The 19,290-nt window shown below is 37.3% G+C and overlaps 2 protein-coding genes across 6 annotated transcripts; one reads left to right on the top strand and one right to left on the bottom strand.

Annotated features, from left to right (window-relative positions):
• Positions 1 to 885: 885 nt before the first annotated feature.
• On the top strand, positions 886 to 11,496 carry LOC136226212 (uncharacterized aarF domain-containing protein kinase At5g05200, chloroplastic). The gene is made up of 11 exons (XM_066014561.1): positions 886 to 1,045; positions 1,128 to 1,236; positions 2,425 to 2,567; positions 3,197 to 3,310; positions 3,736 to 3,924; positions 4,360 to 4,515; positions 5,972 to 6,237; positions 6,340 to 6,437; positions 8,051 to 8,229; positions 8,619 to 8,735; positions 11,122 to 11,496. Exons 1-11 carry the CDS (start codon positions 968 to 970, stop codon positions 11,308 to 11,310), a joined length of 1,638 nt encoding a protein of 545 aa, XP_065870633.1. The 5' UTR covers positions 886 to 967; the 3' UTR covers positions 11,311 to 11,496.
• A 727-nt stretch (positions 11,497 to 12,223) lies between these two features.
• LOC136226211 (uncharacterized) lies at positions 12,224 to 18,623 on the bottom strand. Of its 5 annotated transcripts, XR_010687629.1 has the most exons (5): positions 18,114 to 18,228; positions 16,836 to 17,027; positions 13,410 to 16,759; positions 12,706 to 12,862; positions 12,224 to 12,589 (listed from the first exon to the last, which is right to left on the bottom strand). XR_010687629.1 is itself a non-coding variant. In XM_066014560.1 (4 exons), exons 3-4 carry the CDS (start codon positions 16,954 to 16,956, stop codon positions 13,731 to 13,733), a joined length of 3,150 nt encoding a protein of 1,049 aa, XP_065870632.1. In that variant the 5' UTR covers positions 16,957 to 17,027; positions 18,239 to 18,327; positions 18,424 to 18,623; the 3' UTR covers positions 13,166 to 13,730. The 5 variants fall into 5 exon arrangements, 3 of the variants coding, with proteins under 3 accessions (XP_065870632.1, XP_065870631.1, XP_065870629.1); XR_010687630.1 differs by lacking the exon at positions 12,706 to 12,862 and having other exon boundaries at positions 12,228 to 12,589; XM_066014560.1 differs by lacking the exons at positions 12,224 to 12,589; positions 12,706 to 12,862; positions 18,114 to 18,228 and adding exons at positions 18,239 to 18,327; positions 18,424 to 18,623 and having other exon boundaries at positions 13,166 to 16,759.
• Between the last annotated feature and the right edge of the window lie 667 nt (positions 18,624 to 19,290).

The following is a 19,290-nucleotide window of genomic DNA, read 5'->3' as shown; positions in this document are numbered from 1 at the left end:
CTACTTGAAACACGAGAGACGCTGCGCGATTCATCTCGTGCCTATGAGGGGCACAAGAAGAAGAAAAGGTTAGACAACAAAATTGAATTCTACCATATGAGTATGCAAGCACATGAATCCACCCTTGTCCGATAGAGCAAAATGTGGGTCGTTAGTTCGTTGCTCAAGTAAAGAGCTTACGAGCCCCGCTACACTAATCAACCATCCCATCCTACAAATAACATTGGGCCTTCAAATGTTACTACGGTATAATTCCAAAAATTACAACAATTCCAAATGAATTAAATATATTTAACCCCTAAAACAAAACTAAACTTTACTCATTTTAACATTATGATTACTAAACTTCAATTCTTAACGGTATTGATCACTAACCTTTACACTTTTTTACTACTGATAACCACTCAATTTTAACTAACTCTTCAAAATGATTGTTAACGGCCTTAAAATAAAAACATTCGAAAATTAAAGTTGTTCAGAACGACATTTACCATAAAACTATATTTTTATTTTTCAAAATCATATTTTTTTGAGCATTCTTTCTCTAACATTTCACTCTCTCTTAACCGAACAACACCTAAATGACCTCAAAATGAAATTTTTCAAAAATTAAAGTTCCTTAGAATATCATTAGCTATTCGAATTTTTTATTTTGAGGCCGGAAAAAGTTGTTTTGAGGCGTAGAGTGGCTACTAGTGTTAAAAAATGTAAAGTTCAGTGGTTATACCGTTAAAAATTAAAGTTCAGTGGCCATAATGTAAAAATAGTAAAGTTCAATGATCACTGGTGTAATTTACCCAGCAGAAACCTAGCAATGAACTGCCAGCCACGTGGCCTACTAACAGTCATATTTTTTTATTCATTTCCGGCGGTACGTGTCCCCGTCGTACCAGAGAAGATATTTCCACTCTGCAACTGCTTCCTCTACTCATCAGCTTCCCATTTCTGCAGAACTTACTCAAAAAGAATGGCCATGGCCATGATTTCTCTATCAGCCCTTAGAGGCCGACCCTTCACATTGTTTAGTCCCTGCTCTTGTCCTCAGGTGATTAATTTCCTTTTTTCTTCAATAATTCGTGTCTCCCCTCTAATATCTCTGCTCGATTGTGTTGATTATTGCCTCTCAGTTGTCTGTGCCAAATAGCAGATCGAGGAAACTCAATTTCTCTTCAAAGGCTTTTACTCTTTTTGCGCGATATTCACAAGCGCAAGATCGGTCCTCTTCTCGCCTCCAAGGTATTCCTGAAATATCTAATGCCATGATTGTATTTTTTTCTTGAAATTAAGATATCTGGCCTTGTTATCTCTTGTGGATTTACAGAAGTGAACTTCAATTTGGGGAAAGTTTGCAAGTTTGTGAAAATGTTCATAGCTTATTCCTAGCTTTCCTCGAAATCAATTGAGTTATTTTCTTTACATGTTTTCTCAAATTCGTAACCTACTTCTTCTTTTATAGATCATCACATTTGTTACTTGATGTTTACTGCATAGGAATTTACCTATAGTCATATGTTTACTGCATACGGCTGTAAATAAGTTGGGCCGCTCTTTTGGCTTGATAAAAGCTCGACCCTATTCCTTCCGCTTGATTTATAAATAAACTGGTAAGCACGGCGAAACTATGAACAAGCTCTAAGATAATGTTCATGTTCATGAACACGCTAGTGAGAAAGCTTGATTTGATTATTTTTTCATAATAGTATTTATAATTGTCCACTGTTAATATGAAGTGGACCTTTAACTATCAGCTTGAGCTTTTAGCTAAAACGGTTTCATGACATGGTATCAGAGCCCTGGCAGCTCCATTTGTTGAGTTATTTGCAGGACATGGTAATATGAGCCTGTGTTGTCACGTTTCAAGCCCAAGTGTGCTTTTGCGTGTTGGGGTGTGTCAGCTATTAATATGAAGTGGACCTTTAACTATCAGCTTGAGCTTTTAGTTCAATCGGTTCCATGACAATAATAAAGGGAGAAATGTAAAACAATGTAGTTTTAAGGGTTTCAAAACTATGTAGTTAAAAAAAATTCAAATGAACATAATTAATGAGCTACTCGTGAGCAAAGTTCATGAACAAAATTAATGAGCTGCTCGTGAGCAAGGCTCGTAAACAAATAAATGAGTTGCTCGTGTAAATAAATAAATGAGCTCATGAAAATGATTTTAGCTCAGGCTCGAGCTTGAACTCGTCAAATTTCTTTGTGGTCGAACATGAGCAGGCCTCGGCTCAAATCAATTACAACCCTACTGAAAAGCAAAAAAGGCTAAATAGTATGACAATTTTATGGTTGATTTCATATTTGTTGTCATGATTGCCAAAGGCCAAAGCCTTGCTTTTGGATGAGCATTGTTCAAAATTAGCTACAAGTACACTTCATTCTACAATAAATTCACATACAAGCTAGCTGACATAATTTTAATTTCAGAAAGCATTGAAAACTTCCCTAAATTGGTGGAGGATATTATCCAGACATCTATTGATACTGGACCTCGCGGAGCCTTAAGGTTGGCTCAAGGTATTCAGGCATTTATAGGGGTTGGTAGTGAGTGGCTAGCTGATGTCTCAAAGGTAGCCTACCCAGATTTTCATTTCTGTTTTCTTCTTCTTGTATTGTACTCTGCATATGCAATAAATGAGTAAAAGATGATACTATTAAATATGAGTTCGAACTTCTTTATTTGGCTTAATACATCTTTAGCCTCTTTACTTGTTTAAAAAAGTCAACTGCCGCCCTTGTACTTTAAAAAAGTTCTACCCCTGTGCTTGCTTAAAATTGACCAATTGACTCCCTGATCTAACTATTAGCCCCCTGGACTTGCTTAAATTGTACACATTTCAACTTTTCCGAAATCTCTTCTTACTCCGCCATTTGGATTTTAGGGTGTTAATAGGTCACTTTAAACAAGTTCAGGGTAAATTGAACATTTTAAAAGTATAGGGGGCAATTGACTTTTTTGGCCAAGTACAGTGGGCTAGGGATGTACTAAGCCTCTTTATTTTCTATCTAACTTCATTTTGGTGGTAATTGTATGAATAAGTAAGATTATTTTGCAATCACTTCTAGTTCTTTAGCATTAAGATTATTTTTCCCTTTCTCATTATTCGTTTAACTTAATCCTTGAGGTCCTAAAAGGCTGATTCTAGGTTGTCAGTGGCACTGAGCAAACTAATCCAGATTACAATTGCTAAATTTGCAGTCAGCAAACTCGTCTACCGGATTGCCTACTCAACTGCAGCTTGGATTAATATCCCCACTATATTTGAGGAGATTGTTTGAACGCTTGGGAGCAACCTATATTAAATTAGGTCAGGTAAGTCCTATTATTTCTTATGTTTTTTCCATCATGTGCGTGGACCTATTCATTTGTTTGTTGGAATAAGGTGCAAAAATACTTTTAACGTGACAACAACCAATAGTAATTTTACTCTTAACGTCTAAATGGTACAATTTTACCTGTAATATTGGCAACAAAGAGTGACTTTACCCTAACATTGGCAAGTTGGATCAATTTGAAAAAATAATTCATCAAACTTTCTTTTCAGTTATGAATCTTAGACGTCTACACTTCACAAAGAGTGGACTTATCCCTTGTTTGTTTGATGAACCCCATTAAGCTGCTATTGGTTGTATTTCAAAAAGCTTCTCTTTTATGCAATGCGATGGAATTATCTATCTTTATTTTATATAACACAAGTTATTATTTGTCTAATACTTTGTATCCCGCATATTTTCTAGTTCATTGCATCAGCTCCAACATTGTTCCCACCTGAATATGTCGAAGAATTTCAGAACTGCTTTGATAGAGCTCCTGCAGTTCCCTTTCAAGAAATTCAAGCAATCTTACGTGAAGAATTAGGAAAGCCAATAGAAAGTGTCTATGAATATGTTGATCCCACACCAATTGCCTCAGCTTCAATAGCACAGGTATCACTTTTTACTCTTATTGTTATTATTACAATTCTTATTGGTGTTGTTATATTTTCCTTTGCTTGGAGCTTGGTCTCCTTTTCTACCTTTCCTCATCCCCTATCAAATTCTAATAATCCCATTTATGATTTAGGGATAAGGTACCAAAATGGTCTCAAGGTTTTTGAGGAAGTGTCAATTTAGTCCCGAATAACGGAACTTGACGCCTCAACGTTTGTGAAATGGTACCAATGTAGCCCCTAGTTTCGTTACGCAGGGCTAACTTGGTACCATTTAATGTTGTGGCTAAAATAGTGTTATTTTATACGTTGGGGTTAAATTGGTACTTTCCCAAAAACCTTGAGGTCATTTTGGTACCTTATGCCTATGATTTATGATTTATGATGCTTGGTGGTTATGGTTAGACTCTTGACTATATTGTCTACTCTCTAGGTTCATGGGGCAAGGCTCAAAGGCTCCGGAGAAGATGTGGTCATAAAGGTCCTCAAGCCTGGAATACAAGATATATTAGTAGCAGATTTGAACTTCGTGTATGTTGTCGCTCGCATATTGGAGTTCTTAAGCCCTGATCTCAGCCGAGCATCTCTGGTAAAATGTTAACCTGATATTTTATTTTTGCAAGTGGTTTTGCATTTTTTCCAGTAAATTATCCACTTTCTATGTGTTTAATTTTACATATCTTGGGGCCTCAGTACTCTTTTGATTTACATATAGACAATTCTCAAAATTTGCAAAAGTTAACCCAATTTAATGATGCATGTAACATTTTTATTCAAATGATGGTAGATTAGATTTTTGTGTTTCATTACCTCTTAAATTTTTAATAGCTTCTATAACTTCTAGTTACCATAGAGGTTTTTTTTTTTTTTTTTTTTGTAATACTTGCATTTTCCTTCTATCTTTTATTTCTTAGTTCTATCAAGTATTTGACCTAGATTTTGGCTTAATACATCAGGAGCACCCTGAACTTGGCCAAAAAAGTCTATTAGCCCCCTGAACTTATAAAGTGTCTCGTTAGCCCCATGAACTTGGTTAAAGTGACTTATTGACCACCTAGATTTCTTTGCAAGTTCAAGGAGCCAATCAACTGTTTTGGCCTATGAAGCACGGACTCTTCCCCGGGTCGCCGTGGCCGAGTCGGACTCGCCGGACTCGGGGACTCGGCGGGGACACGGCGGGACACGGCTGGGGACACGGCTAGGGTAAAAAAAAAGTTAAAAATTAGGGTTTTTTTAAATTTTTTTTATAAAATTTAAGGATCAATTATGCAATTTGTCAAAAATCCTAAATTATAATCTCTATCGCACGAATTAGAATTAGGTCTTCTCTCTTTCCCGCGCAAATCGCGATTTCAACCCCTGTGCTGCGTACATCGCAGTTCTCCTAACATCACGATTTCGTTTTTGTTTGGGAATAATCAAAAACGATTTCTTCTCTCCTGGGTTCTTCCTTCTCATGCGCTGCGATTCTTCTCCTGGGTTCTTCTCCTAACATCACGATTCCGATTTGTGATTTAGCATGTTTTTTTATATATTTTTATATCTAATATATATAATTAATTATATAAAATTTGCCGTGTCCCCGCCGCACCCGTGTCTCATATTTTCTAAAAATGCCGTTTGCCGTGTCCGCACCCGTGTCCGCACCCACGTCCGCACCCGTGTCCGTGCTTCATAGGTTTTGGCCAAGTTCAGGGGGCTCCTGATATATATTGTTATGGAACCAATTGAACTAAAAGCTTAAGCTTATAGTTAAGGTCCGAAAGTATTTTTTATATTAATCTCCGACACACCCCCTCACATGAATGTCTTGGCTTGAAGCGTGAACAACCTAGGCCATCACACCATGTGTAATGAGGTTGTCAGGATTCGAACCCTTGACCACTCGGTCTAAGAGGCCCGGATACCATGTCATGGAATTAATAATTAATTGATTGAACTAAAAGTTTAAGCTCGTAGTTAAGGCCCAAAACTAGTTTTTATATTAATCTCCGACATATATTAAGCCCTAGATTTTTGTTTTGTTTCCTTGTCTTTTTTCTTAGGTTGCTATTGTCAAAGACATAAGGGAATCCATGCTTGAAGAAGTTGACTTTTATAAGGAAGCTGCTAATGTTGAATCCTTCAGGAATTATTTAGTAGCTATGGGACTAACAAGGCAAGCCACTGCCCCAAAAGTCTACCATCATTGCAGCACACGAAGAGTTCTGACCATGGAGAGGCTGTACGGAGTGCCTCTTACTGATCTGGACTCCATAAGTTCATTTGTTTCTAGCCCAGAGACCAGTCTTATAACTGCTCTAAATGTGTGGTAGGTTAACCATGATGTTAACATGTTCTTGAGGTTTCATGCATATCTTGCAGATCCTGTATCAGATAGAAGACGTAAATCGTATATTTAATTACTATGCAGGTTTGGTAGTTTGCTTGCATGTGAATCTTTCCATGCAGATGTACACGCAGGAAATTTGTGGATCTTACGTGATGGTCGTATTGGATTTCTCGATTTTGGTATGTCTTTTCAGAACGTTCTATTCATGATTTGTTTCCAAAAATTGGAATCTAGTCTTCAAGTCTCAGAATCATTTTTGACATAACGTAATGCATTATCAGCAAATCAACAGACACTAAATATTATGTTTATTATTGGCTTAATACATCATGAGCCCCCCTGAACTTATCTCAAAAGCTTGATTGGCCACCCTAAACTTACAAAGTGTTCCATTAGCCCCCTCAACTTGCTTAAAATAACCTATTGGCCGATTTTTTTTAAAGTGACCTATTGGCCTCTTGAACTTGCTTTACACTGATCCATTAGCCCCTTGAACTTGTTTAAAGTGATATATATTTCAATTTGTTTAAATCGGTAAAAAAAAAATCAAAACTTAAAAAGTAAAGGCTTGATTCGCGATTCTAAATTTTCAAAACAAATTAACTTTCTACTCTTTACACCTTTATGGCGTTTTTATAGATTTAGGGACTTAATCATTACATTTTAAGCAAGTTCAGGGGGCAATCAAGCTTTTTGGACAAGTTCAGGGGTAACTAATGTATCAAGCCTTTATTCTTCTTTTGAGAACATGATTAAGTAATAGCGGTTGAAGTGGGAAGACAAGCTAGAATTGGATCCGATTGTAGAAAATATATCTTAGTGTCTAAGCTGTAATTCTATAGGTGCTGGGTTGGCCATAGTTATCATTATGGCGTGCCTCAGGCGCATGGCGCGCAAGGTTCCAGGCCTGGCGCCTCGCCACCCTCCATGACGCGCCAGGCGCGCCTTTGTGCACCAAGGCACAGAGACCAGAGGCGCGCCATGGCACACCTCGGTGGCATATGTATGTATTTAGGGTTTTTTAAAGTGTATTACTGTAGGTTTATGTTCACCCTTGGATTAGACACATCTAAGGGTCCAAAATAAATAAAAAACAAAGAAAGAAAACAAAAGATACACGTTTGAATTGGAAGAGTAAGAGTCAGAGCCACACAGCTGACAACATTACAATGATTTAATAAACTTCGGCTTCTGTTTACTATTTGGTTCTAGTGCTCTGTGCTCTGATTCTAAATCTATATTTGATTTATTCCACTGTGTATGTACTTTGTACTATGTTTGTACAAATAGAATTGAGTTTGCACTCAATTATTATGCACATGTACAAACAAAATTGAGAATTGATATTTGATTGATTCCACAATGTTTGTACTTAGTACTATCACTACTAGGTTTGTACTATGTTTATAAAAACAGAATTGTGTTCGACTACGTATAGAATTACTATGCTAATCCGCACGTGTACAAACAGTAACAAACACTTAAACAAACATTAACAACTATGTTATGCATGTGTACAAACAGAATACTGTTATGGTTTAGTATTTTTGATTTAGAATTTATAATTTCTTATAGTTTAAATATTATCATTTATAGTTGTATAAATTTTATTTTTGTTAATGCGCCATGGCTCTAGGACCCCCTTGTGTCTTAGTGCGCCGTGTGCCTTTAATAACTATGGGTTAGCCCATAAAAGCTCAGGAATACTGCATATTTTTATGATGGTTTTGCTAAGTGCATATGAGCTAGTATTTTTATTCATTCTCAACTCAACACAGAATCCATTCTTCAGGAATTGTCGGACGGATATCCCCAAAAACATGGGCGGCTATGGAAGTGTTTCTATCATCAATTTCAACTGAAGAATACAAGTCAATGGCATCTGCCTTGATTGAAATGGGAGCTACAAGTAAGGATGTTGACGTCAATGCTTTTGCAAATGACTTGGAAAAGATATTTTCATCATTACAGGCAAGCACTAATTGCTCAAAAATGCTTAGCTATGAAGCTCACATTGAAATGCTCATCAAACTTGTGATTTTATTTTGGAAGCAAGGGTCAATTTGGCACCTGAAGTTGGCAGATAGGTTCAGTTTAGCCCAAATCAAAGTTTAGGTATCAACTCAGCCCTGAAGTTGTCAATATTTGACATATTAGCCCAAATATGACAAATATTTTAGTATTGAACTTGATTGTATTTAGGCTAATTTGTCAAATATTACCAACTTTCAGAACAGATTTGATACCTAAACTTCAATTTGGGCTAAACTGAATCTATCCGCCAATTTCAGGGGCCAAATTGACCCTTAATTCTTTTATTTTGGGTCCTCTTTGAAACAATGTTTTTTTTTTTTTTGCAGGAACTGGATACAGAAGTAGTTGTTGCAACAGCAAGAGATGGTAATACAAATGCAACTGCTGTTTCTGCCAATGTACTAGTTGATGAAAGGCAAATGAATGCACTTTTTCTTAATGTGGTAAGATAGTATATTTAATTCATTCATTGAGAAATGAAAACAAATATCAATAAAGGTTACTTAACTTCATTTCTTTTAATAAAATCACTGAATTTCACATTTGATTTCAATGAAGTCATTCCGGTCAATTTGTGCTCAAAACATTTCGGGAATGTTGATGTGGCATAGAAGACAGGTCATTATATGCCAACTAATCACCATGTCGAACATGTCCGACTTTTACTGCTGATATGGCAGACACATGGCAACTACGTTTGTGCCATGTGGTTACTAAGCCTCAAACTTTTTTAAAAATTGCATCCTTATTGAACATGGCGCTTAGTTGGTATACAATTAACTGTCTTTTTAGTGCTTAGTTAACATATAATCAACTGTCTTTTTTGCCATATTAACATTCTGGTGAGTTTTTTGCCGGAATAACTTTATTGTAAGGAAATGACATTTGTGAAACAGATCTCGAGCTTTAATGAATGTGGTGCAAACTTCAGTGAATGTCACTCAATTTCATTTTCTTTTAATAAAATCACTGACTTTCATATTTGATTTCAATGAAGTCATTCCGATCAATTTGTGTACAAAACATCTCAGGAATGTTGATGTAGCATAGAAGACTGATCATTATATGCCAACTAATCACCATGTCGGACATGTCCGGCTTTTACTGCTGATATAGTATACACATGGCAACCACGTTTGTGTCATGCAGCACATCCTAAGCCACAAATTATTTTTTTTTTGAAAATTACGTCCTTAACATGGCGCTTAGTTGGTATACAATCAATCGTCTTTTGGCCTCAGCTTTCTTTTGTGCCACATTAACATTACTGTGAGTTTTTTGCTCGAATGACATTATTATAAGAAAATGACATTTGTGAAATAGGTCTCAAACTTCAGTTGATGTTACTCAACTTCAATTTCTTTTAATAATGAATTTCACATTTAATTTCAATGAAATCGTTCTGGTCAATTTGTGTACAAAACGTCCAGGGAATGTTTATGTGGCATAGAAGACAGATCAATATATGCCAACTAATTACCATGTTGGACATGTCGACTTTTACTGCTGATATAGTAGACACATGGCAACCACGTGTGTGCCATGTAGCACATCCTAAGCCACAAAAAAAAAAAATTTAAAAATCACATCTTATTGAAAATGGCGCTTGGTTGGTATATAATCAACTGTTTTTTGGCGCTTAGTCGGCATATAATCAACTGTTTTTTGTGCCACATTAACATTAAGATGAGTTTTTTGCTGCAATGACTTTATTCTAAGAAAATGACAAATGTGAAACGGATCTCAACCTTCAGTTAATGTGGTGCAAACTTCAGTGAATGTTACTCAACTTCATTTTCTTTGAATTAAACACTGAATTTCACATTTGATTTCAAACGAGTCATTCCGGTCAATTTGTGTGCAAAACATGTTGGGAATGTTGGCGTGGCATAGAATGATCATTATAGGCATGCCAACTAACCATCATATCAGATATGTCCGACTTTTACTGCTTATATGGTAGACACATGACAACCATGTTTGTGCCATGTGGCACATCCTAAACCACACAAAAAATTTAAAAACCGCATCCTTATCTAACATGTCGTATAGTTAGTATATAATCAATTGTCTTTTGGCGTTTAGTTTTGGCATATAATTCAACTGTCCTTTGTGCCCCCCATTAACATTACAGTGAGGTTTTTACCAGAATGACTTTATTGTAAGCAAATGACATTACAGATCGTCAATTTCAGTGAATGTCACAAACGTGGTTGCCATGGTAGACACATGACAACCACATTTGTGCCATGTGGCACATCCTAAGCCGCAATTTTTTTTTTAAAATCGCATCCTTTTCGAACATGGTGCTTAGTTGGTATATAATTAACTATCTTTTGACGCTTAGTTGACATATAATCAACTATTTTTTATGCAATATTAACATTACGTTGAGTTTTTTGCCGGAATGACTTTATTGTAAGAAAATGACATTTGTGAAATGGATCTCAAACTTTAGTGAATGTCACAAACGCGGTTGCCATGGTAGACTCGTGGCAACCACATTTGTGCCATATGCCACATCCTAAGCCACAATATTGTTTAAAAAATCGCATCCTTATCGAACATAGCTTTTAGTAGTATATAATCAACTGTCTTTTGGCGCTGAGTTGGCGTATAATTAACTCATTGCGGTGAGTTTTTTGCCGGAATAACTTATAACTTATCCCTTTTAAGTTTACTCGTCTCGTGTCAACATAACAAATTTTCTTATAATAACTTAGTCTATTGTTCTGCAACATCCAAAGTTAAGGGCAAATCTCCTGCAGCTGCCTGGGAATAATGTACACAATCTAACAACTGGTGTTTGTTTCTCTTGTTTTTCAACAGATTCGAGTGAGTGAATCATATGGACTCAGATTTCCTAGGGAATTCGCTCTTCTTCTGAAACAACTTCTTTATTTCGATCGGTATACTCGGCTTCTAGCCCCGAACTTGAACATGCTTCAGGATCAGAGGATTACAATTGTTTCGAGTCGAAGCAGCAGCAGCAGCAGATATAGAGACACCTTCAAATGAATCGAGCATACGTAGTCTAAACAATAGGTTTGTTTTGTGGTCTCTTGCTTTTGACCATAAAAATATAGTATAATATAATTAGAGCTACTCATACAAATCTATAGAAGCACAGAAATAAGAAATGTAACTACACGTTTTCTGTAAATGAAATATATTGCTGCAAGAAGAAAGGATACATTTATATTATATGTATGGCATTTTCTTCCAGGGTAAATTACACCCATGGCCACTGAACTTTATTCATTTTACAATTTTTAACACCGGTGGTCACTCAATGCCTCAAAACGACAACTGACGGTCTGAAAATAAAAAATTCGAATAGTTAATGATATTCTAAGGAATTTTAATTCTTGAAAATTTTCGTTTTGAGGTCATTTAAGTGTTGTTTGGTTAGGAGAGAGAAATTTAATTTTTAGAGAGAGAAATCTCCAAAAAATGTGATTTTGGAAAATAAAAAAATGTTGTTTCATAGTAAATATCGTTCTGAACAACTTTAGTTCTTGAATATTTTTATTTTGAGGTCGTTAACGGTTATTTTGAGGACTTGGTTAAAGTTGAGTAGCCACCGGTGTTAAAAAGTGTAAAGTTTGGTTGTCATACCGTTAAGAATTGAAGTTCAATGGCAATAATATTAAAATGCGTAAAGTTCAGTGGCCATGGGTGTAATTTACCCTTTTCTTCCACGTAGATTTGCGAATGTGTCGGGGACTTTTGTATCAAAATTTCAAACGAGTGGAAATTGATTGAGGATTCTGATTTTGTTTTGCGCTGACAATAAGGGTCAGTGATAGCAAGAATTTGATTCTGGGAATGTTTTTCCATTGAAAAGGATAAATAATTGGAAATTAATCAAGGATGTTTGCGCCATCTTGATTTCCAATCAGGAGATTGTGACTCTAGAAAAGAACGTGAACTGATACAATGTTCGTACTCAATCCAGTCTTGGCATGAGATTCAATTAAACAAGCAGTAGACATTAAAAAGAATTACATTGTATTGATAAAGTTGTAGAAAATTAAAAGAACAATTCGAGAAAGGTATTTTTGAATGAAAAATAAAGTAGATGGTTTAACTCGGTGTAGAATCAATGCTAAGATGTAATAAAGGATATCTATTTGAGCTAGTTTGATCATTTGAGTGTTGTGTTTGATCGGTTGAGATTGTAAATGGATGTCGTAACCTCTATTTATTCCCACTTCCCCAGTAAGCTATAACTTGCAAATGACTTCCTCCACCTCTTGTGACTTCTCCTTAGTGTAACCTTATTGCTTCCACATTCCTATTTTCCATTTTCCTCTAATTAATAATTTCCATGGTGAAAATTATGATTAAAGAAAATTAAAAAATATTCCCAGATAAAAATACTTCTTTTACATGAGAATGGAAATTACATACATATCCTTCCGGCTAACCCGTGCCCCGAATTGACTCGAGAAACCCAATCGGATAAAATATGGTGGAAACAATAGTTTTGCAAGATTCACAAGTATGTTTATCATATTTTCTTCTCCATACGAGTAAACAGCAATAGTTCAATGTTGAACATATTTTCCTGGAAATCAAAGCCGACAGTTGCTAAATATATGATCTTTGCTGAGATATTTATGAACAAGAGAAAGATGGAACTTTGATCATTAGCAGCCTCAAAATGAAATTTTTTAAGAAAATTAATATTTAGAGAAAGAAAGCTAATGCTGAGAGAGAGAGCTCCAAAATAATGATTTTAAAAAATAGAAAATGTGGTTCGTAAATATATTACTTAACAACTTTAATTCTTAAAAAAATTCTATCGTTATCGGTCAAATTTTACAAAATCAACCCAAAATTGCTAATGGTACCAACCACCACAAATAAGAGATCGTCACAACGTCAAACCACAAAGGTTTTATTTGAACATATCCCGATAAACAAATGACACTGCAATTTTCTGTGGAACATCTACACTTGCAAAATAAATAAAAAATCTTTCTTATAATATACTAAAAGTCCCTTAGAAAAACTAAGATCAATCCTATTTAACCTGTACTAAAATGAAGAAAAAATAAAATAATGAACAGAAAGCACAATGATTCCGTGCATAAACGTAGTATCAAGCGTACCGTAACTTTGTCGGAGAGCCAGTGGCGGAAGAAGCCCAGTGCTTGGACGCACCGGAGCAGGATGCTGCCTCCGCTGGAATTAGCCCCCTCTTTCTCCCTTGAACCCTTTCCTTCTTTTTTCTTTATTTTCACTCCTCCTCCTTGCTTTCTTCGTTCACCGCGCCGCCAGCATCAAAGTCCGCCCCTCTCTTGCCGCCCCACTGCTGGACTAAAATTAGTCCCCCCCTAATCTCAAATCCTGGCTCCGCCACTTCAGAGAGCAACATGAATCAGGATGTACATTAGGCCATTTTCTGGATAGGATGAGCTTGTCTGACACGCTTAACTATATATCACTTCACGAGCTGACGAATAACCCATCAGTCGATGAAGTGGCGAACTTTCATCTCTTTCTGCTTCTTCTCGCAGTTCCTCAATCTCTGATGGTATAATCTTTGATTGGGATTTACTAGTAGAAGGACCAGCTGATTCATATTCCATAGGTTTTTTACCTTTGATTGAAGTCTCATTCAAATAAGACCTCTTTCTCTCTTTTTCATGCTCAACCGAATGATATGATGTTTTTCTTTCGAGACCATTGCGCTGGGAACAGCTTTTACAGAAAGTCCGTCCACAGTCATCAGAACACGATACAGAAGGACAATCAGTGACATGAGATGTTGAAGTGAAGTTTCTTCTATGAATAGCGTCGCTATGCTCATCAACCTCGCTTGGTGGAGGGGCTTCTGCTACCGGCATATAAGGTATTAGATGAGTGTTTTTTACAAGTGAAAACTTAAGCACCTCTGAACAAGCACCACATTTTAACCGATGGCACCGCATTTTCAAGAGGAGAAAATCTGCAGGTAGCATCAGCTGTTTCATGCACTGAGGACAAGTTATGATCGGTGCTCCACCTGCTAAGGGCCTGAGGTGTCGCTTAGGCAAATGGTTTTTCTCTTTGAAATACTCTCTAACCCCGTAATCTCTGTGCCTCTGGTCGTCAGGCTTTGGTCCACGATTATACATAGCGAATTGAGGGTATTGAGGGTCTACGTGCCGTTGAGGACTTGAGGGACAAGAGCCATAGGAACTGTAACGATTGAGACGAGAGTGTACCTTGCAACGTCCCTCGTTGTAACCAAGGCCAGAAGGAGGCAATTGCGCAGACCATTTCCGCTCTTGGGGGGAGCAACACAAGGAATGATCAGCTTGGTGCCTTCCAATTGCCGCCTCTGCTGAAAATGGTATGTGTGAGTATTTTCTCTGTTGAGACCAGTGGCTTCCATCTCTCATTTGTTGTCCAGAATATCTCGGATGGACTAAGTTATGGAAACTTTCTTCCGGTTCAACCTCATGGTTACAGTACATCGGAGCTCGATGATCTTTCCAAGTACCACTTGCTTTATCATTCAGAGAAGCCTTGTTGAGTTGATCCTGCAATTCAAAAACCATTCTCAACAGTTTCAGCTTCTCCTGGTCCGTATTTGCAAGCCTGTCGATGTTGGAAGTGTAATACAACTCATTCGGAAGTTGATGCGAAGTAGCCAGAGACTCCCTGTTACGGAAAGAATGATGAGGCAGATGTTCATCTCTCTCTGAATTTACCCAGTTTCTACCTGGATAGCGTGGCCTCTCAGGTAGATTTGCTGCAGCATTCCTGAAATGCTGTTGTGTTTCGTAATTGCTGCTGATGGGGACTCTATCCCTTCTGGAATTCACATCGGAACCAACATGGTTTGCAACCTTATAAGCGTGTTTAGATCCATGCTTGTACCGGTTAGGTAATTGATCACCAGTCTCTTCATACGAAGAGACACCATCATCATAATAAGCACGGGTACTTCTAGTTGTTGGAGATTTCAACAGATCTACAAGAGTAGCACTGAGCTCAGAGCTAGGGTTGACGGGGTCAAATGTATCTGTAGACCTTACACGGTCAAGGCCACGATAATCAGTTTCCTGAGGCTGCTCCAGCTCTTCATTTGGAGAAGCATAAAATGTATCTGTGGACCTTAAACGATCAAGACCACGGAGAGAAGTTTCCTCCAGCTGTCCATTTGGAGAAGCATAAAATGTATCTGTAGACCTTAAATGGTAAAGGCCGTGGAGAGCAGTTTCCTGAGGCAGCTCCAGCTGTTCATTTGAAGAAGCATAATATGTATCTGTAGACCTTAAACGACCAAGGCCATGGAAAGCAGTTTCCTGAGGCTGCTCCAGCGGTTCCCTGGCACAGTGAGCAGTTTCTTGAGGCTGCTTAAGCTGTTCATCGGGAGATGATACAAACACATCTGATATTAAGCTCTCTCTTGATGGCGAGCGAGTAGTGATAACTGAAGCACTTTCCTTTGTATCAACTAGCTCCCCGTTGTTTGATCTCTTGCGAGTAGAATCAATCTCACTGTTTGCGTCTGTCTCTGCCTCTGGTTTTACCTTATCTGCAAATGATGAGCTCTCATCATTATCCTCGACTTTTAAATGCGTCCTCACTGATGCGGACTGGAGAAGCTCTCCATTCTCAAGAAAAGCGAGTTCCTTAGATGAACAACTTTCACTGGAAGTCGAAGTCGAAGAATCATTTTGATGACTACCATTCTTGCTGTCTTCGGCCAATAAAGGTGCACCTATAACTTGCTCACCATCAGTTGCCCCAGCTTCATTGTCATTACTTCCGCTTTCACTGGAAGTCGCAGTTGAAGAATCATTTTGATGACCGCCGTTGTTGTTGCTGTCTTCGGTCAATAAAGGTGCACCTATAACTTGCTCAGCATCAGTTGCTCCAGCTTCATTGTCATTACTTCCGCTTTCACTGGAAGTCGCAGTCAAAGAATCATTTTTATTACCACCGTTGTTGCTGTCTTCAGTCAATAAAGGTGCACCTATAACTTGCTCAGCATCAGTTGCTCCAGCTTCATTGTCATTACTTCCACTTTCACTGGAAGTCGCAGTCAAAGAATCATTTTGATGACCACCGTTGTTGCTGACTTCGGTCAATAAAGGTGCACCCATAACTTGCTCAGCATCAGTTGCTCCAGCTTCATTGTCATTATTTCCGTTCTTTTGGCTGTCATTTGACCCGTTATATTCAAGTTTCACACCATCAATATTATCCTCAGAACCCTTTTGATCACTCATGTTGCTTTCATTCTCACTCACTATGCTTTTTCCTGTGAAATCGTCATCGTTAATATTTCCAGATTGAATTTGATCCGTCCCACAGTTCTGGTCCGAAGCGCATTCCTCTGCACGATGAAGAGTTGTTTCATGGCTCGAGCTGCTTGATTCCTTAACTTCAGAAACACGATCCGATTTGTTAGTCTCCTCAGCATGTGTTTCGGGTAAGCTGGACGTCGTTTGTCTTCGACGTTTTGCTGCAAGTTGGAGAGGATTCATTAAAATCTTGTCAAAATCATGGAATGAAAGAATGGTTCTTATTGAGATTTGTACCTTGAAGAGTTGTGGAACAGCCCCCGCACTTATATACAGGAATGTCGGGCATCTCTGGGAGAAGACGTTGACATTTAGGACATCTAACTAATCGAACATTCACTGTTGTTCCACTGCTCATGTTCTTATAAATTTGCGTAAATCCAACTAGTTTAGGCGTCGGTTTTCGCCTCTGATTCTGGCACCTAATACCTGATAACAGATTCAACCACAAATTAGAAGGTAATTTATGTTATGGTTCTTGATAATTGCGAACTGTAAAATCTCAGCAAGTATAGGACTAAAAAATTCAGTAATTTTGCTATGTTTTATGTTAAGAACTATCAATCCAAGAGGTAAAAGAATGAAGTAAAGCATCCTTGTGGAACTCTTTTGAAAGCAAAAGAATGTGCAAGAGAAATCAAACGCAAGAAGCCGAAAATATGCATCATTCCTGCTGATCTAGAGCAGGCATTTTGGATGATTTATCGAAGAATTCAGGTCGGTGAAATGAAATTCTTGGTATTTAACATGAGAAAAACCAATTTTAAACAAACATCTAAAAGGTCAACAACTATGTTGCACGGAAACAGACACGAACACCGTGAAATGGAAATGGAAACAGGGAACTCTTTTGAAAGCAAGACAATGTGCAAGAGAAATCAAACACCAGAACCTGAAAATATGCATCATTCCTGTTGACCTTGAGCAGGGATTTTGGATCATTTATCGAAGAATACAGGTGAAATTCTTGGTTTTTAACATGAGACAGACCAATTTTGAACAAACATATAACAGGCCAACCACTATGTTGCAGGGAAACTGAAATTGAAACCGAAACTAACACGGGAAACATTATTTCTAAAGAAATATAGCTAGGAAACCGTAACCGAACCGGAAAAAGACGCCGGAAATGTTATTTCTAAAACAATATAGCTAGGAAATGGTAATGAAAACGAAAAGAATCGGACACGAAACCCGGAAAAGCCACTGATGCCGTGGTCAACGACAAACTGCAGTTGCATACAAGGATTAGTAAAACAAGGAACAGTTTTAGAGATCACCAAAAGATGCTAAAAATACTAAATAAAAAAAACGGCACAGATCCAAACATTGGGGGCATCAGGGAATACAGAAATTTAATTAAGAAAAGAACAAAACAAGAGAACAAGAACCAGAAACCAGCAACGAAACAAAAGAGAACAAATTACAGGAAACAAACAACATATCACCATTAAAAAACATGAAATCCAGTGAAAAGAACAATAAACAAAAAAAAAAAAAAGGTCAAATCCATACCTAAAAGATTCAATTTCATCTGGAAACTCATCGATTGAAGAAAACAAGTGCTATGATATGAGCTAATTACTTTTCTAATACTATATATGCAGAATTTGGGGGATTCTGAGGAAATAACAACGAACCTGTTCTTTTCGTGAGAGAGAAGTTCAATCTCTGCTTTCCTTTCCTGAATTTCTCGTTAGGTCGATCTTGAACTCCAAGTTAAAAAAGACTAATCAATAATTTTGATTAGTATGTTGATTTATGGAGTCAACCCTAGAGGAAAGAAGGAAAATGAAAATAAAAGTCCACTGTTCTTCTTCTGTACCTCATTTTCCATCGTCGGACGGAAGTTTAGAGGAGATGATAGAATAAGTCGGCGCCGACCAGCATTTAAAGCTTGGAAACCAACTTTTTTTCAGTGCTTACTTGTTCATTCTACGTGTGTGTTTTTTATTAATAGGAGAGAGGGAGAGAGAGAGAGAGAGGGAGGGAGTTTGTGGTGTGGTGTTCATGGTTTCCCTGTCTGGACCGTTATATTGATGCTGCTTCTTTTTTGGGGATTAAAACAGAGTTTTTTTTTTTTAATCATTTTCTTAAACAGGTTTGCTTACTTTGTAAGATAAGATTGTTTTGTGTCACATAATCATGATTATGCATAATTTTGATTAATTAATATCAGTTGAAGAGATTTTTAGGGTCCGTTTGTTTTACCTGCTGTTTGTTGTTGTTTTGCTGTTACGGTTTAGTGTTTACTGTTGCTATTTGCTGTTTGCTGTTACGGTTTGTTGTTTGCGGTCTGAAAATGCTGTTTTTTCAAAAAGCAGAGATTCTATGCTTTTGTAAAAAGCTGCGTTTTAGGTGTAAAAGACAAACATGAGGTCACTAAACCAAACAACTAATGTTGTTTTTCAGGTGTAAAAGGAAAACAGGATGTCACTAATCAAATGCCTAGGGATGGCAACGGGTAGTGTATCTGCGGGTACCCGACACTACCCGACCCTAATGGGACTTCCCGTACCCTATAAAAAAGGGTATGAGATCAAAATAATTACATGTTAGGGTAATTGGACGGGTATGGGAATACCCCTTAGGGTACCCGGTACCCGGTACCCGTTACCCATCATAACTCTTTTATATATTAAAAAATCTATTGTTTTTTAGATGTAATATTTGAGATTTTAAACCCCAACCT

Source organism: Euphorbia lathyris, chromosome 4 (genome assembly GCF_963576675.1).
Source record: "Euphorbia lathyris chromosome 4, ddEupLath1.1, whole genome shotgun sequence".
NCBI classification, from domain to species: domain Eukaryota; kingdom Viridiplantae; phylum Streptophyta; class Magnoliopsida; order Malpighiales; family Euphorbiaceae; genus Euphorbia; species Euphorbia lathyris.
This window is presented reverse-complemented; position numbering and strand designations above follow the sequence as displayed.